At 36.8% G+C, this 27,827-nt stretch overlaps 1 protein-coding gene and 1 pseudogene across 2 annotated transcripts in view; one reads left to right on the top strand and one right to left on the bottom strand.

The window, feature by feature from the left end:
• Positions 1 to 2,183: 2,183 nt before the first annotated feature.
• LOC306643522 (solute carrier family 25 member 32-like) lies at positions 2,184 to 17,028 on the bottom strand (annotated as a pseudogene). Its single transcript, XR_013766976.1, has 7 exons — positions 16,789 to 17,028; positions 10,614 to 10,766; positions 7,812 to 7,896; positions 6,557 to 6,716; positions 4,943 to 5,056; positions 4,482 to 4,625; positions 2,184 to 3,469 (listed from the first exon to the last, which is right to left on the bottom strand). The product of XR_013766976.1 is annotated as a solute carrier family 25 member 32-like (transcript).
• A 333-nt stretch (positions 17,029 to 17,361) lies between these two features.
• DCAF13 (DDB1 and CUL4 associated factor 13) overlaps positions 17,362 to 27,827 on the top strand; it is a 41,838-nt gene continuing 31,372 nt past the window's right edge. The window contains exon 1 of the mRNA XM_079107722.1: positions 17,362 to 17,536. Within this exon, the coding sequence (XP_078963848.1) occupies positions 17,467 to 17,536 (70 nt within the window). The 5' untranslated portion in view covers positions 17,362 to 17,466. The remainder of the gene's footprint in view (positions 17,537 to 27,827) is intronic.

Raw genomic sequence — 27,827 nt, forward strand, 5'->3', positions numbered from 1 at the left:
ACTTTTTAGTTGATATCCCTATTATATAGTGTGCTGTTTAAAAAACATGACGTAATTATTGTCAGACCACAAAAACATATTGAAATCAAAGGGACTTCTTTATAAAGCTTGAAACCCATCACTTTGGGTCTTTCATCATGGGTCTCTGGCACATAGCTTGTTTTTTCTGGCTTCTTTTAGAGTTCTCTATAGTCATATTCTGGTTTTTCCCTTGCTAACCTCTCCTACTTCCAGGCCTTCCTAGACTTACAGTACTTTTTCATGATAAAGTTCTTTTACTTTTCCTTCATCTGCTGAAATCCCAGAAAGAAGAGAGCCCATGGTAAATTACATCCTCACAGTTTGCTCACTTCCTCAGCTGCTTGCAACCTGTCTTCAACTTCTATAAACTGAATCCACTTAAAGTTACATTGGCATCAATGTTCACACTACTGAAATTTTACATGGTTGGTAACATATATTTTAAGTTTGCTTCTATCTGGTCTTCCTGTCAACCCTACCCATGTCTCTGTACTAATTACTCTCATTTCTCTTTTACCTAATAAAACCCCAATAGGTTTATTAGTAAGGCCAAGGGTTATGCACTGACCAGGCTTGCAGCTTGCGCTTTATTTATTATACTGACGACTCACTGCTCAAGACAGGCCACCTCCACTCCCTGCTTGCTAGTTTTCTCGAGGTTCCATTTGTAATCTTCCTTCAAGGTTTTCTCATGAACTCTGTTCTAGTCTCCTCAAGCTGTAAATCACCACCTGACTCCATCAACCATGTCCAAGCTACCACCAACTCTTGACACCAGAAAGCTTCTTAACCAGTATCCCTGCTTCTTGCCTGTCTCCTAATTGTTGCTCCAGTCACCAAAATGAGTTCTCATACAATCTAAACTTCTTACCATAGACTACAAGATCTGGCTTCTTTTAAGGTTTACTGGTCCAAGAACTGTGTTAAATTCTTTATTTGGATAAATTCAACTAATCCTGTCAATAATCCTATGGCTATGTATCTGATGCTGCTGGTGACTCATTTAGATTCCTTTTACAGGGCTGGTGCACTCCCATACTAGCTGCTACAGGTTGGCTTCCAACAGCTTTCCACCCTTACCTGGAAGACTGCCTTTATTCTTCTTTCCCTGCCTTATTCTGTCTTCTTTATTCTGTTACAGATTTTTCCTAAGAGTACTCCCTCAGTCATGTGCCAAAGAATCCCCATCTCAGGCATTACTAGAGGAACTGATCTAAGACATCATTACACAGATAAGAAACCAAGAGGCAGGTGAAATGATTTGCCTTAGGTCAAACAGAAAATTAGGAGGCTGAAACTGGAAGCCAGTCTGATTTACCAGCCTGCACTCTTTCCTGCAATGCTGTAATAGTTGGTTCTCCAACCTCCCCTTTCTTCACTCATTCTCTACTCAAGGTAAGTCCTGCCTCAGGGCCTCTGTAATTCCCATTCTCTCTGCCTAGAATATGTTTTCTCTATTTTCTTGTGGTTTGCTTTCCACTTCTTTTAAAAGTTCTCAAATATTACTTCCCTCAAAAACACCCTGCCTGACACCAACCATACTAAGAAGCCAACACTATCCTCAATTCTGCTTTCATTTTATTTGCTTTCAACACCTGAAATTATACATAGATTTGTTTTCCGACACTCATACTAAAATGAAAATCCCCCGAGGGCAGGAATGTTGTCTGACTTACTGCTATATTTCTGAAGCCTGGTAACTGGCTCCTGGCAACCGTACTTGGTAACTATTGTTGAATGAGCGAAGTAAGAGCACTTTTCTCAAAACACTTTTAGAAACTCTTTGTAAAAATGTCCTTGCATGTTCTTAATTTAATGTTCTTATTTAATACAAATTTTATTATGTTAGCTTATATGCTCTTGGAGGACACAAATTATGTTTTATTAATTTGTGGGTATACAGCAAGATTCAAATGATGGTGCTACCTCTAAAACTCCAAATATAAACTATAGTTTATCTTTCCATATAGGTATTAATATCAGGATTTCATATAAATTACAATATAATCCAGAAGTATGAAAAAACACTATACTTAATTTACAAAACATTCCTATGCATGTTATATGTATTAAATACAATTAGATACTTATCATTTCATCTTTATTTTAAAAACAATGCCATTTTCAAAATATAAAAAAATAGACCTATTTTCAAAGAAATATGGCTCTGAAAACCATAATATTTTATTTACAACAAGTGGATGGTAGTGCAACAGCACGCATTGATGTTTATGATAAATACAATATCAGTATTATTCTGTCGGCCTTTTGTGGTAGGCCTTTATACTTACAGATAGTTACAATTACTTTAACAAGTAAAATCAATAATAGCCATTAATATAATTTGTACTTCAATGTGAATTTGAGCGACCAATGTAGATTAATCATTTATTGGGAACTGGATCCATACATCTGGACATTAAAGGAGAAAGTTAAAATTTCCCTCTTTTCAGTTTGTTAACAACACACAGCATCTGTGAAAGACAATCTACTGAGCATTTCTCATAAGTGATTCACAGCCATACGTGCTAAATAATGGCTGCCAGAGCCTAGAAATTGAGATTTTATGACTTTAATCTACACTAGGTATTTATGCCCCAAACCAAGAACTGAGTCCAGGATTATTTTAAATTATGGAGGAGCCACTGGGGGAAAAAATGAGCAATGGAATGACAAAAAATGTTAGATATTTCTCAGAGAATTACATAATTCCTCAAATTTCTACAGTTAGTGTGTTCCAAATGAAAAAACTAAAGCACGCTTACAGTGGACTTTTCTCATTAGAATATCCCCATTCAAAATGATCTGGATTTGGCAAAAACCTTATCAGTAAATTCTTAACACATTATTCAGTAAATTCTTAAAGTTTAATTACCCTTGAAACAAACATTCTTTTAAGAAGCTGTTTTCGTGCTATTGCACAAGGTCAATTTTAAAGTCAATCCAGGCAAACAAATTCTGAAAAAGGGGCACATTCCTCTAATCCATTTAGCAAGTGTTGCAAATTAGTTTCTACTTAAACAATGAAACAGAGAGATGTCTGAAACTTTACACTTGGTGTCAGTTTTAACATGTGGAAGGCAGTCATGACAGGCAGAGGTAGCCAAGTCCCATATATATGGAGAAGACAAGAAGCAGGACACATTGTGAAGACTTAGCAGCTCTTTGACTTCTAAAGATTAATGACAAATTTTGTTTATAAGCCATTTTGCTGTGCAGCATTCTTCTGAGTTTCATGTCTCAAACACAAAGGAGATTGATGCTGTCTGGGACAAATATACAGGAATTACTTTTTTTTTTTTTTTTTTTTTAGCTTACTTTCTTGTCTCTAAGGCCAAGTAAAAAATGTGAGACATTTTCATATACCACAAAGGTAATACAGCAGGCCGGAGTCACTCTAATCAAATTGGGGGCAATTCCTTTGTAAAATCCACCGATGCCTTCTTTCCTTAAGAGGGAAAAATAGATACATGCTTAATTTCCTAAATAGCAAGCCAGAAAACACAAATTTTAACTGAGAAGGGTGTGGAGTAAATAGATGAGTCTATCTTTGACTTAAGTCCATGTTTAGAATGTCCTGAAATAATATAGTTTAAAGCCATTCATAGGGGCCTACATTCTTTTCATAAACTGACTAAGAGAGAGGGTGTGGACACCTTAAAACTGAGCTGGAAAGTAGCTTTAAATTAACAATCTTTGAAATGTTTTCAACTGTGTGGATATGCAGCAGTTTTAACTGATCTAAGCATTAAAAATCCTATAGCTTATATAAATGCCCACACATATATAATACATATAAAAATAAAATTTTATTTCCTTGATGCCTCTAATATGGAATAAGGCCTAGGAACTTGACACTTAGGTTCTTATTCAGTATTTCTTGAATTTAACTAAATTTAAACATTCTAAATATTCTGCTTTGGCCTTTTAGAATTAAAGGCAGATAATCATTTATTCTCATAGTGAAAAGCAAGCATCTCTTCCATACTGGGAGACAAGTACTGAAAAAGTTATAGGACCAGTAGCAGGTATGGGGCCTTCTAAAATGTATTAAACTAGGTTTACTATTTCTTACTTTCAATGCCAAATGTTTAAAACACTCAATTTTTATTATTTTTTTCAAGTAGCTAATTTTTTTTCTTGAGATGGGATCTTGCTATGTTGGCCAGGCTAGCCTCTTAACTCATAATCCTCCTGGTCTCAGCCTCCCAAGAAGCTGTGCCACCCCCAGATCTCATTTTATTTTTACAGCAACCTTGTCAGCCTATTTAGTCTAAGTTTACAAATGAAGAAATCAAGTCTCAGAGAGATTTAAGTCCATGCCTACATAACAGCAGTAGTAAATGGGAAAGCAGGGACCACTAGTCATGCTTTTACCATAGCAAATTGGCCTTTGTTATACAACACATACAGGATAAATTAAGGCATCACAGCAATTCTGATATTCAGCATACTCTCACCTCCATGTCTTTGCAATTACATCCGTTACACCATTGTAACACATATGCTGATCTTGAAGACGGGCTCTCACAACTTGATATGGGTATGTTGCTGCTACAGCAAATATTTTGGATAGTGCAGCCACAGATATATTCTACTGTGCTCTAAAATGACAATGTGAAACATTTGTAGACAGGACTTCTTTAAAAATATAGAAGTAAAAACTATAAAGAACAAAAAAATTTAAATGAACCTTTATGTGAAAAATACGGTTTCCTCTCTTCAATGCAAGCTCTGTGTAAATTATGTGGTTTTGCTTTAAACATTCGCACATCATTAGCTTATCAAATATTTAAATATAAATTAAATTAGCAGAGTCAGTATTCATTATCACAGCAATACTACCGAAGTATACATGACAAAATTTCCAACTCTTAAATGCTTCTACAAGTAAATATGATTTTTACAAGAATGATCTTACCAACTGGGCTTCTGGTAATCTATTGATATGCTGGTTGTACTTCAACTTAAGCAATTCATATGCCATAAACTGAAGGGCACCATGTGATGTTCCAAACAGTCCAGGAATAAATCCCTAAAAGGGAAGAATTTTTAAAAAGAGCAAAAACTAAACAACTTTCAAAGAAAGATATACTTAAGTCAAATATTTTCTCTCTTAAGTGTAGTACTCTAAGCAAATTTATTTAAGTTTTGTATATATCACATTTTTATATGAGGTTAAAATAGTACTCTCTTTTACTTTATTTTTTAATAAAGATTTGGGATTTTTGCCAAGCATGGTGGCACATGCCTGTAATTCCAGTAAATTGGGAGGCTGGGATAAGAGGATTACAAGTTTCAGGGTAGTCCCAGCAACTCAGTGTGGCCCTAAGTAACTTAGCAAGACCCTATTTCAAAAAAAGGGGTGAGGGGGGTAGAAGCAGCTGGAGATGTAGCTCAAGGGTAAAGTCCCTGGGTTCAATCCCTAATACTATCTGCTCCTCTCCATCTGCCCCCAATTTGAATTTTCATGTTATTTATTCTTTAAACAATACACATACAAACATAAAGAAGACCCCATCATCAGAACCAGGACATGAGCAGGAGGTTAGATTCTGGAAAAGTAAAAAAGGAAAGGTAATAATAATTCAATGGAGTAAGCATAGGTATTCTAAAAGAATAAGGCAAAAGTAATGGAGAAAACACAGAATTGAATGATTATGTCCAAAACTTTTTGCCCATAGGCCAGTAATTTATAACAAACTCATGTTATTGATTTTAAAAACTATTACACAATTCCTTAAAAAAAGCTAAATAATTGAAAAGTTATCTAATTTTAATTTTAACCATGGATGGCCTAAAAAAAAATGTAGGGACTAGGTGTGGTGGCACATGCCTGTAACCTGAGCTACTGAGGAGTTTTGAGGCAGGAAGATCATAAGTTAAAGGGTAGCCTGGTATATAGTGAGACCCTGTCTAAAAATACAATTTTTATAAAAGGGCTGGGTATATAGAGGTATGCAGTTTAGTGGTAGAGCCCTGCCTAGCATGTATGAAGCCCCGGATTCATTCCCAATAGTGTGGGGGGGAAATTTTATGGGAATAAGGACAGGTGGGAATGGACAGCAGGAAAAGCAGAAAATGGAGAAAAGGAGTTATAAAATAAAAAAAAAAACATGTAATGTGACTTATAAGATATTTGAAAAAATATCACAATAGGCAAGGGAATAGGGTTTTTGTTATTTTAAAAATTCATGAAAGGTTTGAACTTTGTAAATTTTCCAATAAAATAAGAGCCTATCAGACTCACTTATCTCTTCTCCAGACTGTATCCCAACTTGGCTATTTGACTTACTGAAAGACACCTGACAGAGTTTTTAGACAGTTCTCACACCCACCAGTGTCATGACAACACGAGAATAAACAGCTTAAAATACAATCTTATATTATAAGCTAGATTTCAGTTTTCATTCAATTGTTTCTTGCCTAAGGGTGGCTTTCTTTAGGACTGAATCCAGGTCATTCAGAAGAGAAACAACAAAGCTAAGAGAAACTGCAATGCTCAGTTATTGAAAATATATTGATAACTCATTACCTTATACAATCCACGCACACCTTCATACTTATATATTTTCACAAGTGCATCAACATTCCTTTGTATTGTCTCTGTGAGGAGTTAACAACACCTTCATACTGTAACATGAGGCGAGTTTTTGTTACCCATAATGGGTTTGTAATGCAGAGGGTCATGGCTCCTAAAATCAGATTTATAAGAAGATTACTCAGCATATAGGTGCTTCTCTACTTAATCCAAACTAAGAACAGTCCATTACGTAAAGGAGGAGGTTACCTAGAGGCTGTATCAGGAACAATAGAGATGTGGTCTTTTTAGGGTCAGAGCATAGACATAATTTTTGAGGGTTATAAAAATTCCTCATGTGGTGGTGAGAGGTAAGTTAAAAGGGAAATGAGATGTAAAATACTTCCCTTGAGGTCTGGGGATAGCAAAGGTCCCCTGACTCCTAACCAATGTGGCTGTTATAGAAAATAAATGGAAAGGAGATACAGATCTTAGGAGCATAAGACAGTATAAACCAGAGGGGCTGAAGGTTAGACGAGAACCAGGAACCCCAGCATCTCAATATTCTGTGCACATGTACACATACGTTCACCTCCTTCCTCACAATCTTCCCCAAATCTATTCGAAGTAGCTACATCCCCTCAAAAATTAACTGTGTGATACAATGTCACATTTTACATTCTTTACAGAAAGTGACAACTCTGTAAAAGAAAAAAACTGGTCAAGTTTTTCATTTGCTAAATTTTCTAAGGAGTCCTTTATCAACAAATATTTGTTGAGTCTTATCATGACTCTGCTAGTAGCTAGGTATTCAAAATGAGTGAAATAGTTATTGCTTTAAAAAAACAATCAGTAAACACTGAGAAACCAAGGTACCAAGGTATTGAAGAAGTAGGATTTATAAAGATTTATGGGTCTCACTTCATTTTTTTTCTCCAGATAGTATACGAACATAAGGTAATGAAATAAGGCTACTAAATTAAATACTTTGAAAACTGAAATAATATTTTAAGGAAACATCTACCAATCATCCTAATTTATTAGGAATTCATAACTTTTCTAAATTTTCCACCCTTTGTGATAAGTACAATTTGTGAAATCCATCCAGAGAAATCAATAAGGGCAAGTGCTAAGAAATTTTATGTGATAACTAATTAATATACTTAGGTAACTTTATTTAAATTCTGGCATTCAAAGGAAAAAAGACAAAAAATAAAAATGAAAAAACAAGTTTGGAAGGTGATGTTTTATATTTCACACATTGCCTTACCAGCTTCAGCAGCGGAGACGAGGTATTCTGTTGCCTCTAACCTTTCGGCTCTCCTTCTGTTTTATCTGATTTGATGGCATTGTAACTAAAAGAATTAAACGTGAGCAGGTTAATTAAAATAGATGTCCTAAACAGTAAAGTCTGTTTCAAAAAATATGCAACTTAATAGCACTATCCCCAAAGTAAAGTCAATGAAAAACACAAACACATATGAGACTTTATTTTAAAGAATGGACATGACAGAAATGGTTTACTATAGGATTACACTACCTCTCCCTAACAAATATATATGTCTGGCAATACATATGTAAAATATTTTAATCACACATTCAGCAGTTAATTAAAAAGGACAGGAAAACTGGGAGAATGGGAAGATGTAGCTGTGATGCAGAGATTGAGAAGAACAGGCAAAGGCGAGACCCAAAGGGGCACTTAACAAATATGTGTGCTGAGTTCCTATGTTCTGGAACTATCCCTTGGTTTTCTGACAGAGAAACATCAAATACAGATCTTTCTTAAGATTAACAAGGATCACAAGTGGCAAACAAATAAACGTAGTAAAAGACATAATAAAATGATAATCATATTGAAAGGACACAGATAGTATCATAAGAGATCCAGAAACTATGAGGTCACAGAAGGCTTTACGTTGGAGGGGGCACTGAGCTGTGCATGGAGATAGGCACAGTTCCAGTAAGGAAAGATATGAACATGGGGAAAGTGATAGTGATAACGGTGGATGGTGAAGACAGGGAAAACTGAGCCACATCGAGTAACAGAGATTTCAGTTTTATCTGGCAGAAAATAGTCACTAAACATTTCATTGCAGGGGAGTTAAATCAGGCCTATTTTCTCTAACGCAAATTTTACTTTCCTCTTAAAAGACTTAGTTGAATCAGTATTTTCAAACTTTCCCCAGTATAATTCTAACATGCAACAAATTTTTTCTCATAAGCAATTCTCATCACATAAACATCATTTGTAAGGCTTGTTCTTAGAACTCTCTAGGACAATGTATACCAAATCAAATTCATAAAGTATTTCTTGGGGGCAAGGCGGCACAGCACCCTGTAATCCCAGATACTTGGGAGGCTTAGGCAAGAGGATCACAAGTTCAGAGCCAGCCTGGGCAACTTAGAGATCCTGTCTCAAATAAAAACTAAAAAGGGCTAGGAATATAGCTCAGTGGTAGAGCACTCCTGGCTTAATCCCCAGTACTATAAAACAAAAACAAACACAAACATATATGTGTATGAATATATCTATATGGTTTACCTAAATATGTCTTAGGAGTGAAATTAAGAAAAACATTTAACAAAATGAAGGCTAAATTTTAGTTTTTTACTTTAAAAATGTATCTTAAGATTGGTTTGGATACTGCCATTAAGTTATGAAAGATCAAGTAAAATATGTAACACAAAGGAGAAAAGGCAAAGGCACCAGGTATTGATGTTTTCCTAAAATGTCCTCTGTTAAAGAAAAGCTGAACATTCGTGGATTCAGTCTCAAATATCAGAGGCAAGATCACAGCAGCACGTTGCTTCTCCACAGCAGCACCAAGTTGCTCTGTTCTTATGTACTCAACAAGCTGAGTGTGGCTGCCATACATAGGTCTTTCTGTGGCTTCTTCAGAAGGCATGCGATAGAAGTTATTTCTAATAGTGATGCTATCTGACTGGTGAAGGAGTAAGAGAATGAAAATGAACGAGCTGGGAAGATGGAGCAGGTCAAATAAGAGGTATGAAGCAATATGCTTCAAAGCCTTTCAGCTTTTGCTTTCTTTCCTCAATCAGGCTCTCCTAAGATGTGTTTTTATAAGGACTCTAAATCTGTCTTTTCTTTCCTTTCCAAGTTCATTATGAATCAAATGCATTTCTGGGTTTCTTTTTTTTTTTTTTTCCTTTGGTACTGAGAATAAACCCAGAGGTACTTTACCCCATACTTTTTTATTTTGAGACAGGATCTTGCTAAATTGCTGAGACTGGCCTCAAACTTGCCATCTTCTTGCTTCAGCCTCCTGAGTCATGGGATTACAGATATGAGACACCACACACGGCAAATCAAATACATCTCTGTAAGCCATCTCAAATATTTCAGGAATCTGTCTGAGCATAAATAAGCAACAATCTCAGGATACTTTAGTATTTATAAAATTTTCTATTTTGGGGGCATTTTGTAATTAATCTCTTATTAGTGGAGAAAACAACAAGTTATCTCCTTTATAAAAAATAGAAACCAAAGAACTGAAATTCACAATTCATTTTAGACAAGAGTTCAGGTTCTTCCCATCTCTGCAATACTTTACAAAACTACTAATAAATAACAAATTGGTTTATTCAACTTTTTCTACTCTATTTTGTCTGGTAGAAATGCTCAAGAGTCCTGATATGGCCCAAACACCTCAGAAATCCTGAGGATGTCCTAAAACTTCATTTTGAATTGTCCAAATTTGTTTTTTTCAAATGATTTTAAATAAGATAAAAAGTTCTCTTCTAATCTGTGAGTGTTCTGCTTATAAAAATAATCAGTTAAACACCTTGCCTTCCTGAATACATAAAATGGCTTCTATAGGGTTTTCCATCTCATTTCTTCATCCTTTCCTTTATAAACTTTCTTCTAGACCAAATGCTTCTGATGATAATAGCTGAAAGTGAAGGAAACTAATAAGCTATTTGCTCTCTAATCCTTCCAATTAAAATAACTGATTCAATGATTCATCTTCTTCATCAAACAATATGTAAAATACCACCAAAACAAAAATTCCTTTTTATTTATACTGTGAAATCTCCCAGATCTACTCACACAGAAAAAGTAGAGTCCCCAGGATAAACCTGCACCCCAAACATTTGGAGTTACTCCTTGATAAAGTCCCCCGCAGCCATCAAGTTTCCAAATGGTAGTCAAGCAATGTAAAATTCCTTTATATTTTGGTCTCAGTTCCAATCCATCACTCCACTGCATTAAAGGATACACAAAATGAGAAAAAAATTATAGTTCAGAATCACATATAAACAGGTTCATAAATTAGATATATAAGAAGAAAAATTCAGAAGAAAAACTTTATTAAGCAGAAAGATATTTCCTAGGATTGTTCTATACTTCAAAATTAATGTTAATAAATTTATCCAAGCATTTATTGAGCATATATTAAGCACCCAAGTAATATTTTAGGAAGTATCAGATTAGCTATTAAATAATCCAAAATCTCTTAGTAAATAGGTTTCAAAACCTGTTAACATCCTTTCTCATTCTCCTGAGTCACTGGGATTACAGTACACAAGCTGAAGTTTTTTATACTGCTTTTCCCCCACTCAAGAAATTATAGAAACATTCCCCCTTGCTATTAAGTAGATTCCCAACTAAGACTTTTAAAAAAGTGATAGTTTTCCATCTCCTAGACATTCTATCATTTATACTAGCATTCCCCAATTGACATACTCTCTTTTTTTCTATTACAAAAAATTCTCTAAAGAATATTTGTATAACAGTTTGTATGAATTCTTATTTCCTTAAATTAACTATTAGAAGGGGAATTGACATGGCCAGGCATGGGTATAATCCCAGGGAGCCTGTAATCCCAGCTGAGTCAGGGGGATCCCAAGTGCAAGGTCAGCCTCAGCAACTTATTAAGACTGTCTCCAAAAAAAAGAAAAAATAGAAAGGGCTAAGGTTGTAACTCAATGGCAGAGCACCCCTGGGCTCAATCCAATACACAAAAAAAGGGGAGAGGGAAATGATATGGGTCAAAGTGTACTAATTTAAGTTATAAATACATATTGAAATTGCCCTCCAGAGAGAATTTATAGTCCACCAGCCACAAATAAGCATGCCCCGTTCAATGTACACTTGACTCTACTGTGTATAACAAGCATGGCAAATAAGAATCACTGACTTGTGTTTCAGTATGTGTGTATATACACTAGATAGCAAAAGTAAAATTATTTACTACTATGGGTTGTGGCTGGAGACAGAGCTCAGGAAAGAGACTGCCTAGCAGCCACAAGGCCCTAGGTCTGAAATGGGAAAAAAAAAAGTTTTGAGAAATTGCTCTAGATCATGTTCCCTTAGACCCCACTGGGGAACAAAATTAACCAAATTATACTGTTAAATTGTGTGCATGTACAAGTAAGTAACAACTAATTCCACCACTAAAAAAATGATTAAAAGAAACCTCACTCATTATTTCCCTGTCTCCATCTTCAATCTCTCCCTTCCTTTCAGTTCTTAATATCAGAATTTAAACAGGCTTAAGTCTCTCTTGAAGTACTTCCTCTTTGATCCCGGTGCCTCCCTATCAGTTAAGCTTCTGCAAATGAGGAAACAACAATCCAGCTTTCTCACCTCCATTGCAATCTGTCTGAGTTTCACCTATTACTTCAAGTGCTCCAGTTAAGGACCTCCAAGTGCACTTTGGGAGTCCTCTCTTCCTTAAGAACCCCTTGTAATGGTGGTTCACTTCACCTTTTGAATATAGCTCTGAGGCTTATTTTTAAAAGGGACATGTTTTCCTTTTCCTCTTCTCCCTCTCCATCTCCCTAACCTGGGGTGGGGAACAAGATTACTTCGAGTTATCTGCCAGAGGATCTAGGAAGTAAATATCTTTCAAATTAACAAGTGAATGTTAACACACCATCAAGGCACCCTGGAACCCCTTGTCAGGGCACACCTGGAATACAGCCTTTGAAGAGCTCCTTTAAAAATCCCCTTGTCCCTCCTGATAGGCAAATCACAGTCTCTGGGACAGAAGTCCCTTTGCTCCTCCTTTGTTAGCAAAGCAATAAAACTTCTTTTTCCTTTTTCTCAAAACCGTGTCTTCATTATTGAATGGGCATTGGGGACAAGGACCAAGCTTTTGGTTACACCCTTAGTGGCAGCTGACATTGTTTACCTTCTAAAACACCTCCTTTTGGCTTGCCTCATCCCACATCCTCCTGATTTTCCTCTTCTTTGCCACTAAATTTCCCTGGCCCCCTTTTCCTCTGCCCATCCTTGAATGTTAACTTTTACAGGCAATCTTTCCACTTTCAACTGCAAAGTAGATTCACTGCCATCCCTGTGCTCCAGTTTCTTGATCTCTAGTTTTGATCTCTTTCCTAACATCCAGTCCTGGAGATAATTTTTTACATGGCATAAAAGACATGTCAATCTGCAGCTTAACTTTCTGGAAAAAAAAATTTTTTTTTAAACTTTCATTTCTAGCATTTAAATTTTCCCTTCCACTATACCAAACTATCCACTCACAGCTTCAGACCAACAGCATATGTTACTGAAACAGACTTCCTGGGATTGAATCCCAATTGTTAACAATTATTGTGTGACCCCTGAGTAAGTCATGTGATTACTCTTATACCTGAGTTTTCTCACTCACAACATGGAGGGGAAAAAAAACCAAAATGAATTCTAAATATGTTAACACCAATTAAATGAATCAGTATTAAATGGATTTATATATGTACAGTGGAGCCAGGGATGTAGCTCAGTTGTACAGTGCTTGTCTAGTATGTGCAAGACCCTGGGTTCAAGCCCCAGCACTGCAAAAAGACCCCCAAACTTTTTTTGTGTGTGTGTGGGAGATTCAAACCAGCGGTGCTTAACCACTGAGCCACATCTCCAGCCTTTTCTTGTATTTTATTTAGAGACAAGGTCTCACTGAGTCGCTTGGGGCCTTGCTAAATTGCTGAGGCTGGTTTTGAATTCAGTACCCTCCTGCCTGAGCCGCTGGGATTACACACCAAACACTTAAAGCACATGGAAACATGTCTAGAAAACTGCAAGCACTAAAAATATTTGTTCGTTTATGCCACTGAGTCTTGCAATATCACATAAATATAACTTTACCATGTGCTAGTCTTGTTTTTGTACATTATTGTTCCTTTATTAATATTACAGATTTAGTTATATTCTCCTTTCTACTTTCCTCACAAAAACTCACAAATCTTTACAGATGGGGTTATTTTAGGAAATTCCTATTTTACACATTCTTATTTGCTGGGATTCCTATCATTTTTTCCCTATCATTTTTGAAAATCTAAAATTATATCATAAAGTCAGAACAGACCTCAACAATTACCTAATCCAAGTCTTCCACCCAACACAAGAATATCTTCTAACCTCTGTCTGAACCACTTTTAGTCATCACCAGTTTCATTTCATAGCACCACAATGTTGCCATGCCAAAATTTGCTTCCCCATAATTTCAACTCAACTTATGTCTGAACTTAGGATCAACCCACAATGAGGCAGCTCTCCTTCCCACATGGAAGTTCTCTTAACTATCTCAAGGATTTCCATCCCCTCCAAGCTAAACTAGTTCCTTCAGTTTTCTCACATGAGATGATTTCCAATCTTTCCAACTTCGGATACCCTGAAATTTTGATTCATATTTAGAACTCATTGAAAAATTCTAGGTTTGGTTTAGTAGCACATACATTCAGGACTAAACCCCCATCATCAGATATTAATTTTATTTAATGGTTTTAATTATATGAAAGCATAAAAAACACAGGTTAAAGCGTTGATGCTGATGACCAGATGCTTTATCTCCATTACTCATCTAAAATTTTCCTCTTCTCTATTATAATATCAGAGCCACACTGTGGGCTTTATTATTACTCTCAATCCCCTATCTGTAACTTAAACCCTACTAGTTTCCCACTACTCTCCCACTTCATCAAGATTATCATCTTCTCAAGATACCAAGAATTTTCTTCCCTCAGGTATAGTCTGCTTCACTGCATTGTCTTAAATTAACCAACTACACTATTTCTCAATGAACATTGCAACTGCCACCTTTTCTGCTCCTAAACAAAGTTGCTGACAAAGGTCACCAAGTTACACAGGTCTACCCCTGCAGCCAAGCCCAAATTCTTTTATTCATGTTCAATTCACTATATACCAGGGATTCATAAAGGCAGGATGGTAAGTAGTTAAGCGCCAGAAGAAATCCAGAGTTAGACTACAGAGATTCAAATTCCAGATCTACCTTTACATTCTGTGACTTGGGACAAGTTAAGTCATTCCAGTTATGGTCACTTGTATAAACAGGATAATAATCTCACAGGATGGTGAACAAGAATGTATATAAAGCTCGGTCAGGCACAGTGCTGCATGCATCCCAGCAGCTTGGGAGGCTGAGGCAGGAGGATCTCAAGTTCAAAGCCAGCTTCGGCAATGGTGACACACTAAGCAACTCAATGAGACCCTGTCTCTAAATAAAACACAAAATAGGGCTGGGGATGTGGCTCAGGCCCTAAATACAATCCCCAGTACAGATGCAAAAACAAAACAGAACAAAAAACACAACTTGATGTTTCTGGAACTGATTTTACCCCAGAGATCTTTCTTGTGAGATTCAGCTATTAAATACCTCTGAGTTCTGTGAAGTTTGGAAAGGATGAGGCCAAGGTAAACTGATACTTATGACAAAGCTGATATTACTGATAATACCGATATTATGAGAAAGCAATCCAACTGCTTTTGCAGTTAAGAACAGAGTTGATGTTGGGCAGATTTGGGTACAAATTCTATCTTTAGAGCTTACTGAACTTTAATTTCCTCCTTGATCAAATGAAATGCATCAACTCCACTCAGGAGGCTGATGCAGGAGGTGCTAAGCAACTCCGTGACATCCTGTCTCTAAATAAAACACAAAACAGGGCTGTGGATGTGCTCAGTGGTTGAGTGCCCCTGAGTTCAATCCCTGGTACCAAAAAACAAACAAAACAAAACAAAAAACCATTATCTAAAGCTCTTTGTTCATTGCCTTTCTTCTAGTAAATGCTCCTGGCAAATGCTCAAAGAAGATTACTTGTCAATAATAATCACAATTATTTATATATGCATCATAAACTCCATGAAATTATGTGTTTGTAGTATCTTTTCTAAAGGGAACACTCCATAACTTTCACTGATTTTCCTTCATCGAACTGTTTCTTGCCATCTTTCTGTCAAAGTATTAATTCTATGGGCAACCTCAAAATCCAATCTTGCAAGGAACCTTTACAGATGCATGTGGCCATCAGCAATTTATGATAGTCTACACGTATTCCTATTTTGTATTTGAATTTACTCTACTTTGCCCTTGATTTTATGTTTTCGGGAATTTTTTTAGTTGACTAAGTCTCAAATCTTACAATTAGATAGTAAGTTCCCTGAGGTCGAGAACTTTTTAAAGCACTTCTGTAACCCAGAGAGCTCTAAGTCTACAAATATTAAGAGATACATAATTCAATTCCAGGTAAAAAAAAAAAAAAAAAAAGTGAAGAGAATAAAATACCTAGTATTACTCTAAGATAAACCCGAACTGCAAATTGAATTCTCAGGGCAGAACTTAACTTGTATTAAGAACCAGAAAAAAAGGTTTCCGAGTTAAGTTTCCAGTTTATCTCTAAAACTATCTCTTCCAGAATTTAGTGTTGAGTTTAACTTGTAAAGTGCTAATTCGACATCCTTAATTCACTTTAAAAAAATCTAGATTCTGGCTACTTTTTCGTTCAAAGGAAACAGTACCACACTGTAAACACCAAAAACCAAAGAAACTGTAGAGAATTCTATCTCAAACCTACTTCTATATATCCACAGAACAGCACTCTACCCCAAGCACTTGGCACTTTCAGTTACTCTTCCAAACATGTGGCTGCCCTACGATTTCAAAGTACCTCCAGAGAGTTACTGATTCACACGTGTGACAGCCAAGTCCTAAAAAAGTGACAAATCCACTTTTTTTTTTTTTTTCTTTTCCCCTCAGACTTTGCCCACAATCCCCATCCCTCAGTCTTAGAGAGCGGGGAAGACAGCGGCCAGGTCCTCCTTTCACAATCCAGTTCCAGAGCAGACAGCGTAAACAGCATCTTTTTCAACGCCCGCTCCTCAAAGTTTACAGAAGAAGCAGGGGAGAGCCACGGTCCCCTTTTGAGTTTCTACCACCCAGTCGGTGCTTGCAGCTAGGAAAGCGCCCCGGGTCTGGGTGGGCTCTTACCGGCGAAGCGGATCTTCACTAGGTCGAGCGGGTGTAGCGCAAGGTTGGATAAGACCCCGCCGCTCACAACCAGCTACCAGGTTCTCATACCGGACGTGGCGGAATACTGTGCTCCACGCCGACGACCCGGACGCCGACTGGCCCTGGCCGGTCATAGGCTCGGGGCCCGCCGACACTACGGCACCCAGGGCCGCGGAGGTGGGACGAGATGCAGTGGCCGCCACCGTGGCGACGGTCGCCGCCGGGAGCAGGAACCGCAGGGCGCGAGCCCACTTCCGGGATTGGCGAAAAAACTCTGACAGCCGGGACCCAGGAACCAAGCCCCGAGACCCCGGTGCACAGGGCGTGAGGGGGCACGGGCGCACGTCACGCCGGTGGAAAACGTGAAGGAGGCGGGGTGCACGCCTCCACCTAGTGCCCGCCCTACCTCCACGGCTGAAGTGGCGTGCTTGAGTCAAAGGACGTGGACGATAACGACAGCTGAAGAACCGCCCCCTGCCAACCTTTGCCGGCGCAGCTACGGAGCGCCGCGGGATCCAGCTGAGCCTCGCTGGCGGCCACGAGGCGGCATCACGTGACAGGAAGTAGTCAGCGAGAGGCGGAAGTGGAGTGTGCGGGAGGAAGTGGTGGTTCTCACCGGACTGAGGCTGGTGGAGTCCGGGAGGAAGAGCCGCCAAGATGAAGGTGAAGATGCTGAGCCGGAATCCGGACAACTACGTACGCGAAACCAAGTTGGACTTACAGAGAGGTGAGGGAAGTTGATTGGAAGGGGCGCCTCTGCAAGTCTTAGGTCCGGCCTCAACGAAAGTAAAGGAGTGGGCAGACGAGCACTTCAGTCTTGTTCTTTCCCACTTCTCTTTCGCCTAGGCAAACTTCTTTCAGATAGCGCTGTTGCGGAACTGGGTAGCGGGTAGTGTTTTTTAAAGACTTTTTTTTCCCCCCTAAGAATTTCTTCTAGTGATAACAGAAAGTTCCCAGGAGGTAGAAAGGCTTCCGCCTCCGCCTTCCATTTCCATCTCCTGTTCTCTGGTTCTTTTCAGGTTTCTGTTGTTGAGAAGTGAAACTTGAATAAGCCACACTCGTGTATTGAAGGGTTTAAGGATTAAACAGTCTTCTTTAAAACTTTGCAAACTTCTGTATTCACTTTTCCTCTTGTAATTACTTATGCGTATGAAAAGAAACATGGGTTTTAAAGCCATCACTTTTCGCTTACCAGCAACCCTTGTGAAAAGTTTAAGTGCGGAAAGGGTAAAGTGAAAATAATAAGTTTTATTTATCCTTAATGACCCGTTCGCTCATTAACATGCCGACCGCTTATGAACTGTGATTTTGGTCATGAAACCTAAATGACTAGAGACCAAACTGGTGTGAACAGACCATTGTAAGTGAAGAGAATAGCACCTGCAAAGGCTAGGGCTATGCCTTCTTTCTAAGGCATACGAAGAAGGGCCATGTCTTTGGAGTTCGTTGAGGGATAAGCTATTAAAAGTGAGATGAACAGTATTTCACTTTTGATTAATAGAGAGTTGTCAACATAGATATGAGTATTGCTAAGATGTAAGTCTATGGTCTCTGCTTCCAGTATGTTTACAGGGTAAGTAATGAGACAGGAGTATTTCTGAAATGCAAATTAAGTTTGTCTGTCAGACTTGAGATCGTCCTCAGTCGTTGAACCTCTGATCCCTATTTCATCTTTAATTTCATCAGTCACTACTTTTCCCACAAGTAGCTTATATTCACCCTTGCCAACATGAGTGCATTTTGGGCATTCTCTTTCAGACTTCCTGTGGCACACACCCTTACCCAGTTAAGCTGCTCTGTCTAGAAAGATTTCTTTGAACAATAATCTTCCATGCATGTGCTCACTACCATTGCAGCAGCCCTCTTCTATAACATTTTTTATACTTTGGTCAGTATAAAAATGTCTTATGGTTATTACTTTGATGAATAGTCTTTCCCATCAGACTGTATTTGGAGAGAGAAGGAAAATCATTTTTAATATTCACTGTGTTTAGGTAGTATGTGGCACATAGTAGATGCTTCCTGAATGCCTGAATGAATGGGCCAGTGACTGGCTGGTCATAGAATCTCAGTGTTAAGATGTTCTTAGTCATCTGATCTAGTTATTTTTTTCCTACATCTCTCTATTTATGCTTTCTGATGGAAAGAGCAATAAATGGAAAGCTAGAAGTTTTGGAGCTCTGTAAAACAAAACAAGACATTTGTAGTCTTTATTCTTCCATTTTTATTTTAAGAACCATTTTCTTATAAATTTTTTATAAAGTATTTAAGTATTGGGGTAAGCAGTGAGGAATTTGTTTTTAAAAGTCCCTTGGTAATTCCGATGCAGCTGGTTAATATGTGTGAGAACACCTTACCTAAGTATATGCAGTGAGAGGTCTGGGGATGTAGCTCAGTGGTAGAGTGCTGGCCTAGCAGTCGCAAGGCTCATTTCCCAGCACTGCAAATAAATAATAAATGCAGTGAGTTCATTAATTATTATATCCTCAGTGCTTGTGCTGTATGGCAGGTCCTCCATCAATATAATTGATGTTCTTATTGACTAGATTATGAATTTAGAGGTGAGCAGGATCGTTGTGAGGTGAAAAACTTCACTGAAGACATTAAAAAAACGATATAAGATTTTAATAGACTTTTTAAGGGGTACACAGGGCTTAAATAGGTAAGAATAAAAGTTGGAAGTTCTGTTGGAAACCATAGTATATAGAAGAATTCAAGAGTGGAACAGTACAAGGCAATTTTAGATGACAGTGAGTAAACTTATTTGTCTTTAACTGAGCTTCAGAAAGAACTCGAAATAAAGAGGTAGATTGGGGCCAGATTGTAGAAGACAAGAAAGGAAACTGAACTTTATTCCGTAGGTTATAGGTCTCTAAAAATGGATGCTTTGGGGTATCCATTCCAGTGTGGTAAAAAAAAATTGGAATTTCAGTTTATACTTTCTTAAAAGACAAGTAAATTTTTATTTATATAGTATTTGGATTGATAAGAATACCCTCATTTTAGCTATATGTTAAATAGTCACCTACTATATGAGGTAATTCACATATACTGAGGAGTGAAGTATTGACAAAGCAGTACTTCTAGCTTCAGAATTTTGCAGCATGTTACAGTTTATATCTATTGGGAATTATAACTTTTAAGTAATGAAGTGGACCATGAAAATCTTTTCATGCAGAAGTTCCTTGGTTTTATTATGGCAAAGTTCTTGAAAGAGTTGTGGAACATAACAGTGAATTAAGCATTTCTTAAATTTGGCAGGCCTTAGTGGTTATGAATGTGAAATAGGAGGCTTTTTAAATTTTTTCTTTTTTAGAAAAAACCAATTTTCAAAGTTCATTTTAATGACGAATGAGGAATGACTTCAAAAAAATCTTGTGCTATGTAAAAATCATTTTGATGATGTATGCTTGGAAATGTTTCCACCATTTAAAAATTTTTGTACTGAAAGTGATGAAAGTGTTATCTATAAAAATTCATTTTTTCTTCTGAAAGAAATTGGGAAACTGATCTTTTTTACTGTTAAAAGTGTTGAAGTAGCAATTTTGTAGGAACAGCTGTTGACATCAGAGCAGGTAGAACTTTTTAAAACATACTTCAGAAATAACCTTTGCAAATCGGATGGAACTAAAAATTAAATATACTAAATGAGTGTAGTAGCTGTACGCATCTCTTTGGATCTCCTTATCTTTGTGAAGTACAGGCAGTCCTCACTCTGTGCAACACTGTATTAACTGAACCAATTCTCCTCTTTTGAGATGTTCTCAGTGAATGAAGTCACAGGTATTATACCATAAGAATATGCCAAGCAAAGGAATTGGTTCCAGGATGCTTGCTATCCTTTTGCAGGATGCCTGAATTCTTTTCAGCTATGGTGACCCTCAAAACCAAAATGCGGAAACAATTGAAATTAGACCAGACCTTTGAATCTATCCACTGTGTTCAATTGAAGTTTGTTTTTTTTAAATTTAATTATCAGTATATATTGATTGTGTGAATTAATGGATTTCATTATTAGAGTTCCATCTATGCATGTTACATGCTTTGATTGTATTAACACTCCCTACTATCTCTTCCCCCTAACCTTTATCCCTTTCCCTAAAATTCCCCTCTACATTCATGAGATTTTGTTTTGTTTGTTTTTTGTTTGTTAGTTTTTTAGATTCCACGTGTAAGAGAAATGTGATACTTATCTTTATGAGTTTGCCATATTTCACTTAACATGATGCTCTCTAGTTCCATCCTTTTCCTGCAAGTGACATGATTTCATTCTTTTGACTGCACAGTACTCCAAATAAATAGTACTAGTCCTCTCTTGTGTGTATATATCACATTTTCTTTATCCATTCATCTGTTGATGGGCTTCTAGCCTGACCATGGCTTGACTCTTGGTAATAATGCTGCAATAAACACAGGTTGTACAGGTATCTCTTTTATAGGCTGACTTTGATTCTTTGGGTATATGCCCAGGAATGGTATAGCTGGATCATATATGTTAGTTTTATTTTTAGTTTTTTTGAGACACCTTCATACTGTTTTTCATAGTAACTGCACTAATTTACTTTTCCACCACTAGAATATAAATGTTCCTTTTTCCTTGCATTTTCACCAGCATGTTATTTTTTTGTTTTCTTGATTATAGCCATTTTGACTGGGATAAGAAAAAAAATCCCAATGTAGTTTTGGTGTTGCATTCTCCACTGGCTAAAGATGTTGAGCATTTTTTCATATATATATATGTATATATGAAATTGTGTGTGTATATATATATATATATATATCCATTTGTATTTTCTTTGAGAAGCATCTGTTCAGTTCACATGCCCATTTATTGATTGGATTACTTGTTCTTTGGGTATTATTAACTTTTTTGAATTCTTTATACCTTCTGGATAGTAAGCCTGTGTCTGATGAATAGCTAACAAGATTTTCTCACATTCTGTAGGCTGTCTTTTCACCTTGTTGATTGTTTCCTTGCATCCTTTGCAGTGAAGAAGCTTGTTTTTTTTTTTTTTTCAATCCTATATCTGATTTCCTCTTCTTCTTTGTCTTGTGGCACCTTGAGGATAGTTCTCATATACTAGGTTTGGGTGGTTCTGGGAACACTGCTATTCATGACAATGTGAATAACCCTTGACAACATTAGGTAAGGTGAAATAAGCCTGTCATAAAAGGACAAATATGCATGACTTCACTTAACTGAGATTCTAAAGTAGTGAAATTCAGTAAAGCAGAGAGTGAGATAGGGATTTGCTATTCAACAAGTACGAAGTTTTAGTTATGTAAGATGAATTAGTAATAAAGATCTGCTGTACAACATTTTGCCTGTGACTTTACAGTAGTATCCTTAAATTTTTAAGAGGTATGTCCTTATTAGTGGTCCTACCAAAAATTTAAACTATTTTTAAGTGGAATAATTGTAAACTCTGCTTTTAAACTATGTATTTGTGCATGCTTTAAGAGTGTTAAATGAACGGGGTCAATATCAGAATTTATATTTAAAAATGTTAATAACCAATTTCTTTAGAAGGGTTTATATAATTCTGGAAGGTGAACTTCCACTCTTCTAAACATCTCCATTGATTTGATTTTTTTTTAAGTTTATTTTTATTGTACACAAATGGGATACATACTGTTTCTCTCTACATGAAGTAAAGGCACACCATTTGTGTAGTCATACTTTTACAAAGGATAATAGTGTTTGATTCATTCTGTTAGTTTTTAATTCCCCCCCACCACTCCCACCACTCTTTTCCCTCTGTACAGTTCCTTTTTCCTCATTCTTACCTGCTTCCCAACCCCCACTATGCGTCATCATCCACTGATCAGGGAGATCATTTGTCCTTTGGATTTTTGAGATTGGCTTATCTCACTTAGCATGATATCTCCAATTTCATCCATTTGCCTGCAAATGCCATAATTTTATTATTCTTTATGGCTGAGTAATATTCCATTGTGTGTGTGTGTGTGTGTGTGTGTGTGTGGGTGTGTGTGTGTGTATCACAGTTTCTTTATTCCATTCATCAATTGAAGGACATCTAGGTTGGTTCCACAATCTGGCTATTGTGAATTGAGCAGCTATGAACATGATGTGGCTTGTATCTCTGTAGTATGCTGATTTTAAGTCCTTTGGGTATAGGCCAAGGAGTGGGATAGCTGGGTCAAATGGTGATTCCAATTCCAGCTTTCTGAGGAATCTCCAAACTGCTTTCCAGAGTGGCTGCACTAATTTGCAACCCCACCAGCAATGTATGAGTGTACCTTTTCCCCCATATCCTCACCAACACCTATTGTTGCTTGTGTTCTTGATAATCGCCATTCTAATTGGGGTGAGATGGAATCTTAGGGTGATTTTGATTTGCATTTCTCTTATTACTAGAGATGTTGAACATTTTTCATATATCTGTTGATTGTTGGTAGATCTTCTGTGAAGTGTCTGTTCATATCCTTAGCCCATTTGTTGATTGGGTTATTTGTATTCTTGGAGTAGAGTTTTTTGAGTTCTTTATAGATTCTGGAGATTAGTGCTCTATCTGAAGTATGAGTAGCAAGATATTCCTCCCACTCTGTAGGCTCTTTCTTCACATTACTGATAGTTTCCTTGCTGAGAGAAAGCTTATTAGTTTGAATCTATCCCAGTTATTGATTCTTGCTTTTATTTCTTGTGCTATGGGAGTCCTATTGAGGAAGTCTGATCCTAAGCCAACATGTGGAAGATTTGGACCTACTTTTTCTTCTATAAGATGCAGGGTCTCTGGTCTGATTCCGAGGTCCTTGATCCATTTTGAGTTGAGTTTTGTGCATGGTGAGAGATAGGGGTTTAGTTTCATTCTGCTGCATATGGATTTCCAGTTTTCCCAGTACCATTTGTTGAAGAGGCTCTTTCTCCATTGCTATTTTTGGGCCCCTTTGTCTAGTATGAGAAAATTGTATTTATTTGGGTTTGGTCCGTGTCCTCTATTCTGTACCATTGATCTACCTGTCTATTTTGGTACCAATATCATGCCGTTTTGTTTCTATTGCTTTGTAGTATAGTTGAAGTTCTGGTATTGCTATACCCCTGCTTCACTTTCCTGCGAAGGATTGCTTTAGCTATTCTGGGTTTCTTATTCTTCCAGATGAAATTTCATGATTGCTTGCTCTATTTCTGTAAGGCACATCATTGGGATTTTAGTTGGAATTGCATTGAATCTGTATAGCACTTTGGTAGTATGGCCATTTTGACAATATTAATTCTGCCTATCCAAGAACATGGAAGATCTTTCCATATCTAAGGTTGTCTTTAATTTCTTTCTTTAGTGTTCTGTAGTTCTCATTGTAGAGGTCTTCACCTCTTTTGTGAGATTGATTCCCAAGTATTTTATTTTTTTCGAGACTGTTGTGAATGAGGTAGTTTCCTAATTTCTCTTTCCAAGATTCATCACTTATGTATAAAAATGCATTAGATTTATGAGCATTGATCTTATATCCTGCTACTTTACTGAATTCACTAATGAGTTCTAAAAGTTTTCTGGTAGAATTTCCTGGTTCCTCTAAGTTTATAATCATATCATCAGCAAATAGGGATAGTTTGAGTTCTTCTTTCCTATTCATATCCCTTTCATTTCTTTGGTCTGTCTAATTGCTCTGGCTAGCATTTCAAGGACAATGTTGAATAGAAGTGGTGAAAGAGGGCATCCCTGACTCCTTCCAGTTTTTAGAGGAAATGCTTTCAGTTTTTCACCATTTAGAATGATATTAGCCATGGGCTTTACATAGTCTTTACAATGTTAACGAATGTTCCCACTATCCCTATTTTTTCTAGTGTTTGAGCATGAAGGGGGCTGTACTTTATCAAATGCTTTTTCTGCATCTATTGAAATAATCATGTGATTCTTGACTTTAAGTCTGTTGATATGGTGAATGACATTTATTGATTTCCGGATGTTGAACCAACCTTGCATCCCTGGGATAAAACACACTTGATTGTGGTACGCTGTCTTTTAATATGTTTTTGTATGCGATTTGCTAAAATTTGTTGAGAATTTTGTGTCAATGTTTCATTAAGGATATTGGTCTGAAATTTTCTTTCCTTGATATTCTCTGTCTGGTTCAGGTATCAGGGTAATATTGGCTTCATAAATGAGTTGGGAGGATTCCCTCCTCTTTTATTTCATGGAAGACTTTGAGCTGTATTGGAATGAGCTCTCTTCTTTAAAGGTTTTGTAGAACTCAGCTGAGAACCCATCTGGTCCTGGAGTTTTCTTTGTTGATAGGCTATTGATGACTTCTTCTATTTCATTACTTGAAATTGGTCTATTTAAATTGTGTATCTTCTCCTGATTCAGTTTAGGTAATTCATATGTCTGTAGAAACCTATTGATATCTTTGAGATTTTCTATTTTGTTGGAGTAGAGATTTTCAAAATAGATTCTAATTATGTTTTGTATTTCACTCGTGTCTGTTGTGATATTTCCTTGTTCATTCTGAATTTTAGTAATTTGAGTTTTCTCTCTCTTTCTCTTTGTTAGTGTAGCTAAGGGTTTGTAAATTTTGTTTATTTTTCAAAGAACCAACTATTTATTTTGTCAATTTTTTTGATTGTTTCTTTTGTTTCCATTTCATTGATTTTCAGCTCTGATTTTAACTATTTCCTTTCTTCTACTACTTTTGGTGTTGCTCTGCTCTTCTTTTTCTAGGGCTTTGAGCCATGGTGTTAGGTTGTTTATTTGTTGATTTTTTTTTTTCTTCTTTTATTGAATGCGCTCCATGAAATAAATTTTCCTCTAAGAACTGCTTTCATAGTGTCCCCAGAGATTTTTGATATGTTGTTTCTTTGTTATCTTTTACCTGGAAGAATTTTTTAATTTCCTTCCTGATATCTTCTGTTATCCATTCATCATACAATAGCGTATTATTTAATCTCCAGTTGTTGGAGTAGTTTCTGTTTTTTACTCTGACATTTATTTCTATTTTCAATCCATTATGATCTGATAGAATACGAGGTAGTACCTCTGTCTTCTTATACTTACCAACATTAGCTTTGTGGCATAATATATAGTCTATTTTAGAGAACCATCCTTGTGCTGCTGAGAAGAAAGTGTGTTCGCTCTTCATTGGATGGTATATTCTATAAATATCCATTAAGTCTACATTATTGATTGTGTTATTGAGATCTATGGTTTCTTTGTTCAATTTTTGTCTGGAAGATCTGTCCAGTGGTGAGAGAGGCGTGTTAAAATCACCTAGTATTATTGTGTTATGGTCTATTTGGTTTCTGAAATTGAGAAGGATTTGTTTGACGTACATGGATGAGCCAATGTTTGGGGCATATATATTTATGATTGTTATGTCTTGCTGATTTATGCTTCCCTTAAGCAGTATGAAATGTCCTTCTTTATCCCTTCTGACTAACTTTGGCTTGAAGTCCACATTATCTGAAATGAGGATGGATACCCCAGCTTTTTTGCCGAGTCCATGTGCATGGTATGTTTTTCCCCATCCTTTCACCTTTAGTCTGGGGGATCTCTTTCCATGAGGTGAGTCTCTTGCAGGCAGGATCTTTCTTTTTAATCCAATCTGCCAGTCTTTGTCTTTTGATTGGTGAGTTCAGGCCGTTAATATTCAGGGTTATTATTGAGATATGATTTGTATTCCCGGTCATTTGGCTCTTTTTTTTTTTTTTTGCATGACTTGGTTTCTCCTTTATTTGATTATTCCTTTAGGATAGTTCCTCCCTTTGCTGATTTGCATTGTTGTTTTTCATCTCTTCCTCATGGAATATTTTGCTGAGAATGTTCTGCAATGCTGGCTTTCTTTTTGCAAATTCTTTTAGCTTTTGTTTATCATGGAAGGATTTTATTTCATCCTCAAATCTGAAAGTAAGTTTTGCTGGGTATAAGATTCTTGGTTGGCATCCATTTTCTTTCAGGGCTTGGTAAATGTTGTTCCAGGCCCTTCTAGCTTTTAGGGTCTGAATTGAAAAATCTGCTGATATTCTTATTGGTTTCCCCCTGAATGTAATTTGATTCTTTTCTCTCACAGACTTTAAAATTCTGTCTTTATTTTGTATGTTAGGTATTTTCATTATAATGTGCCTTGGTGTGGGTCTGTTGTAATTTTGTGTATTTGGCGTCCTATAAGCCTCTTATACTTTATTTTCCATTTCATTCTTCAAATTTGGGAAATTTTCTGATATTATTTCATTGAATAGATTGTTCAGTCCTTTGGTTTGTTTCTCTAAGCCTTCCTCAATCTCAATAATTCTTAAATTTGGCCTTTTCATGATATCCCATAATTCTTGTAGATTCTGTTCATAATTTCTTACCATCTTCTCTGTTTGGTCAATTTTGTGTTCAAGATTAAATATTTTGTCTTCAAAATCTGAGGTTCTGTCTTCCAGGTGTTCTATCCTATTGGTTATGCTTTCTGTGGAGTTCTTAATTTGGTTTATTATTTCCTTCAAGGATTTCTGTTTGATTTTTTTTTCAATGTCTCTCTTTATTGAAATGATCTTTTGCTTCCTGTATTTGTTCTTTTAACTGTTGATTGGTGCGATCATTCAGTGCATGCATTTGCTCTTTCATCCCATCGTTTGCTTCCCTGATCATTTTAATTATGTACATTCTGAACTCCCTTTCTGTCATTTCTTCTGCCATGCTGTCATTGGATTTTATTGATGTAACATCTAGATTTGTTTGGGGCATTTTCTTCCCGTTTTTTTCTCATATTGTTCAGGTATCAGTGGATTGCTGAGATATTGCAGATTTCCTTTATTGACATATAGTCCCTGAAGATTTCTAGTATATCACCTCCTACCTTCTGTAGCCTGAAGTCTTGGAGGAAGTTGATAATGTGGTGCTCCACAAGGAAGCTGCCTCTCTAGGGGTGGTAGCCTTCAGGTGGGGTATATTTCCTGCTAGTGGGCAGAGGCGCTTCCACTTGTTGACCAGTGGTCATCCAAAGGGGAACTAGGCTGCGGGCTGAGGCAAGGCCTTTTTGGGCCTGTGTCTCTGGTTTTACCATCCTTGTGGGAAAAC

This window comes from Sciurus vulgaris, assembly GCF_902686455.1.
Source record: "Sciurus vulgaris genome assembly, chromosome: 1".
Classification (NCBI taxonomy): Eukaryota; Metazoa; Chordata; class Mammalia; order Rodentia; family Sciuridae; genus Sciurus; species Sciurus vulgaris.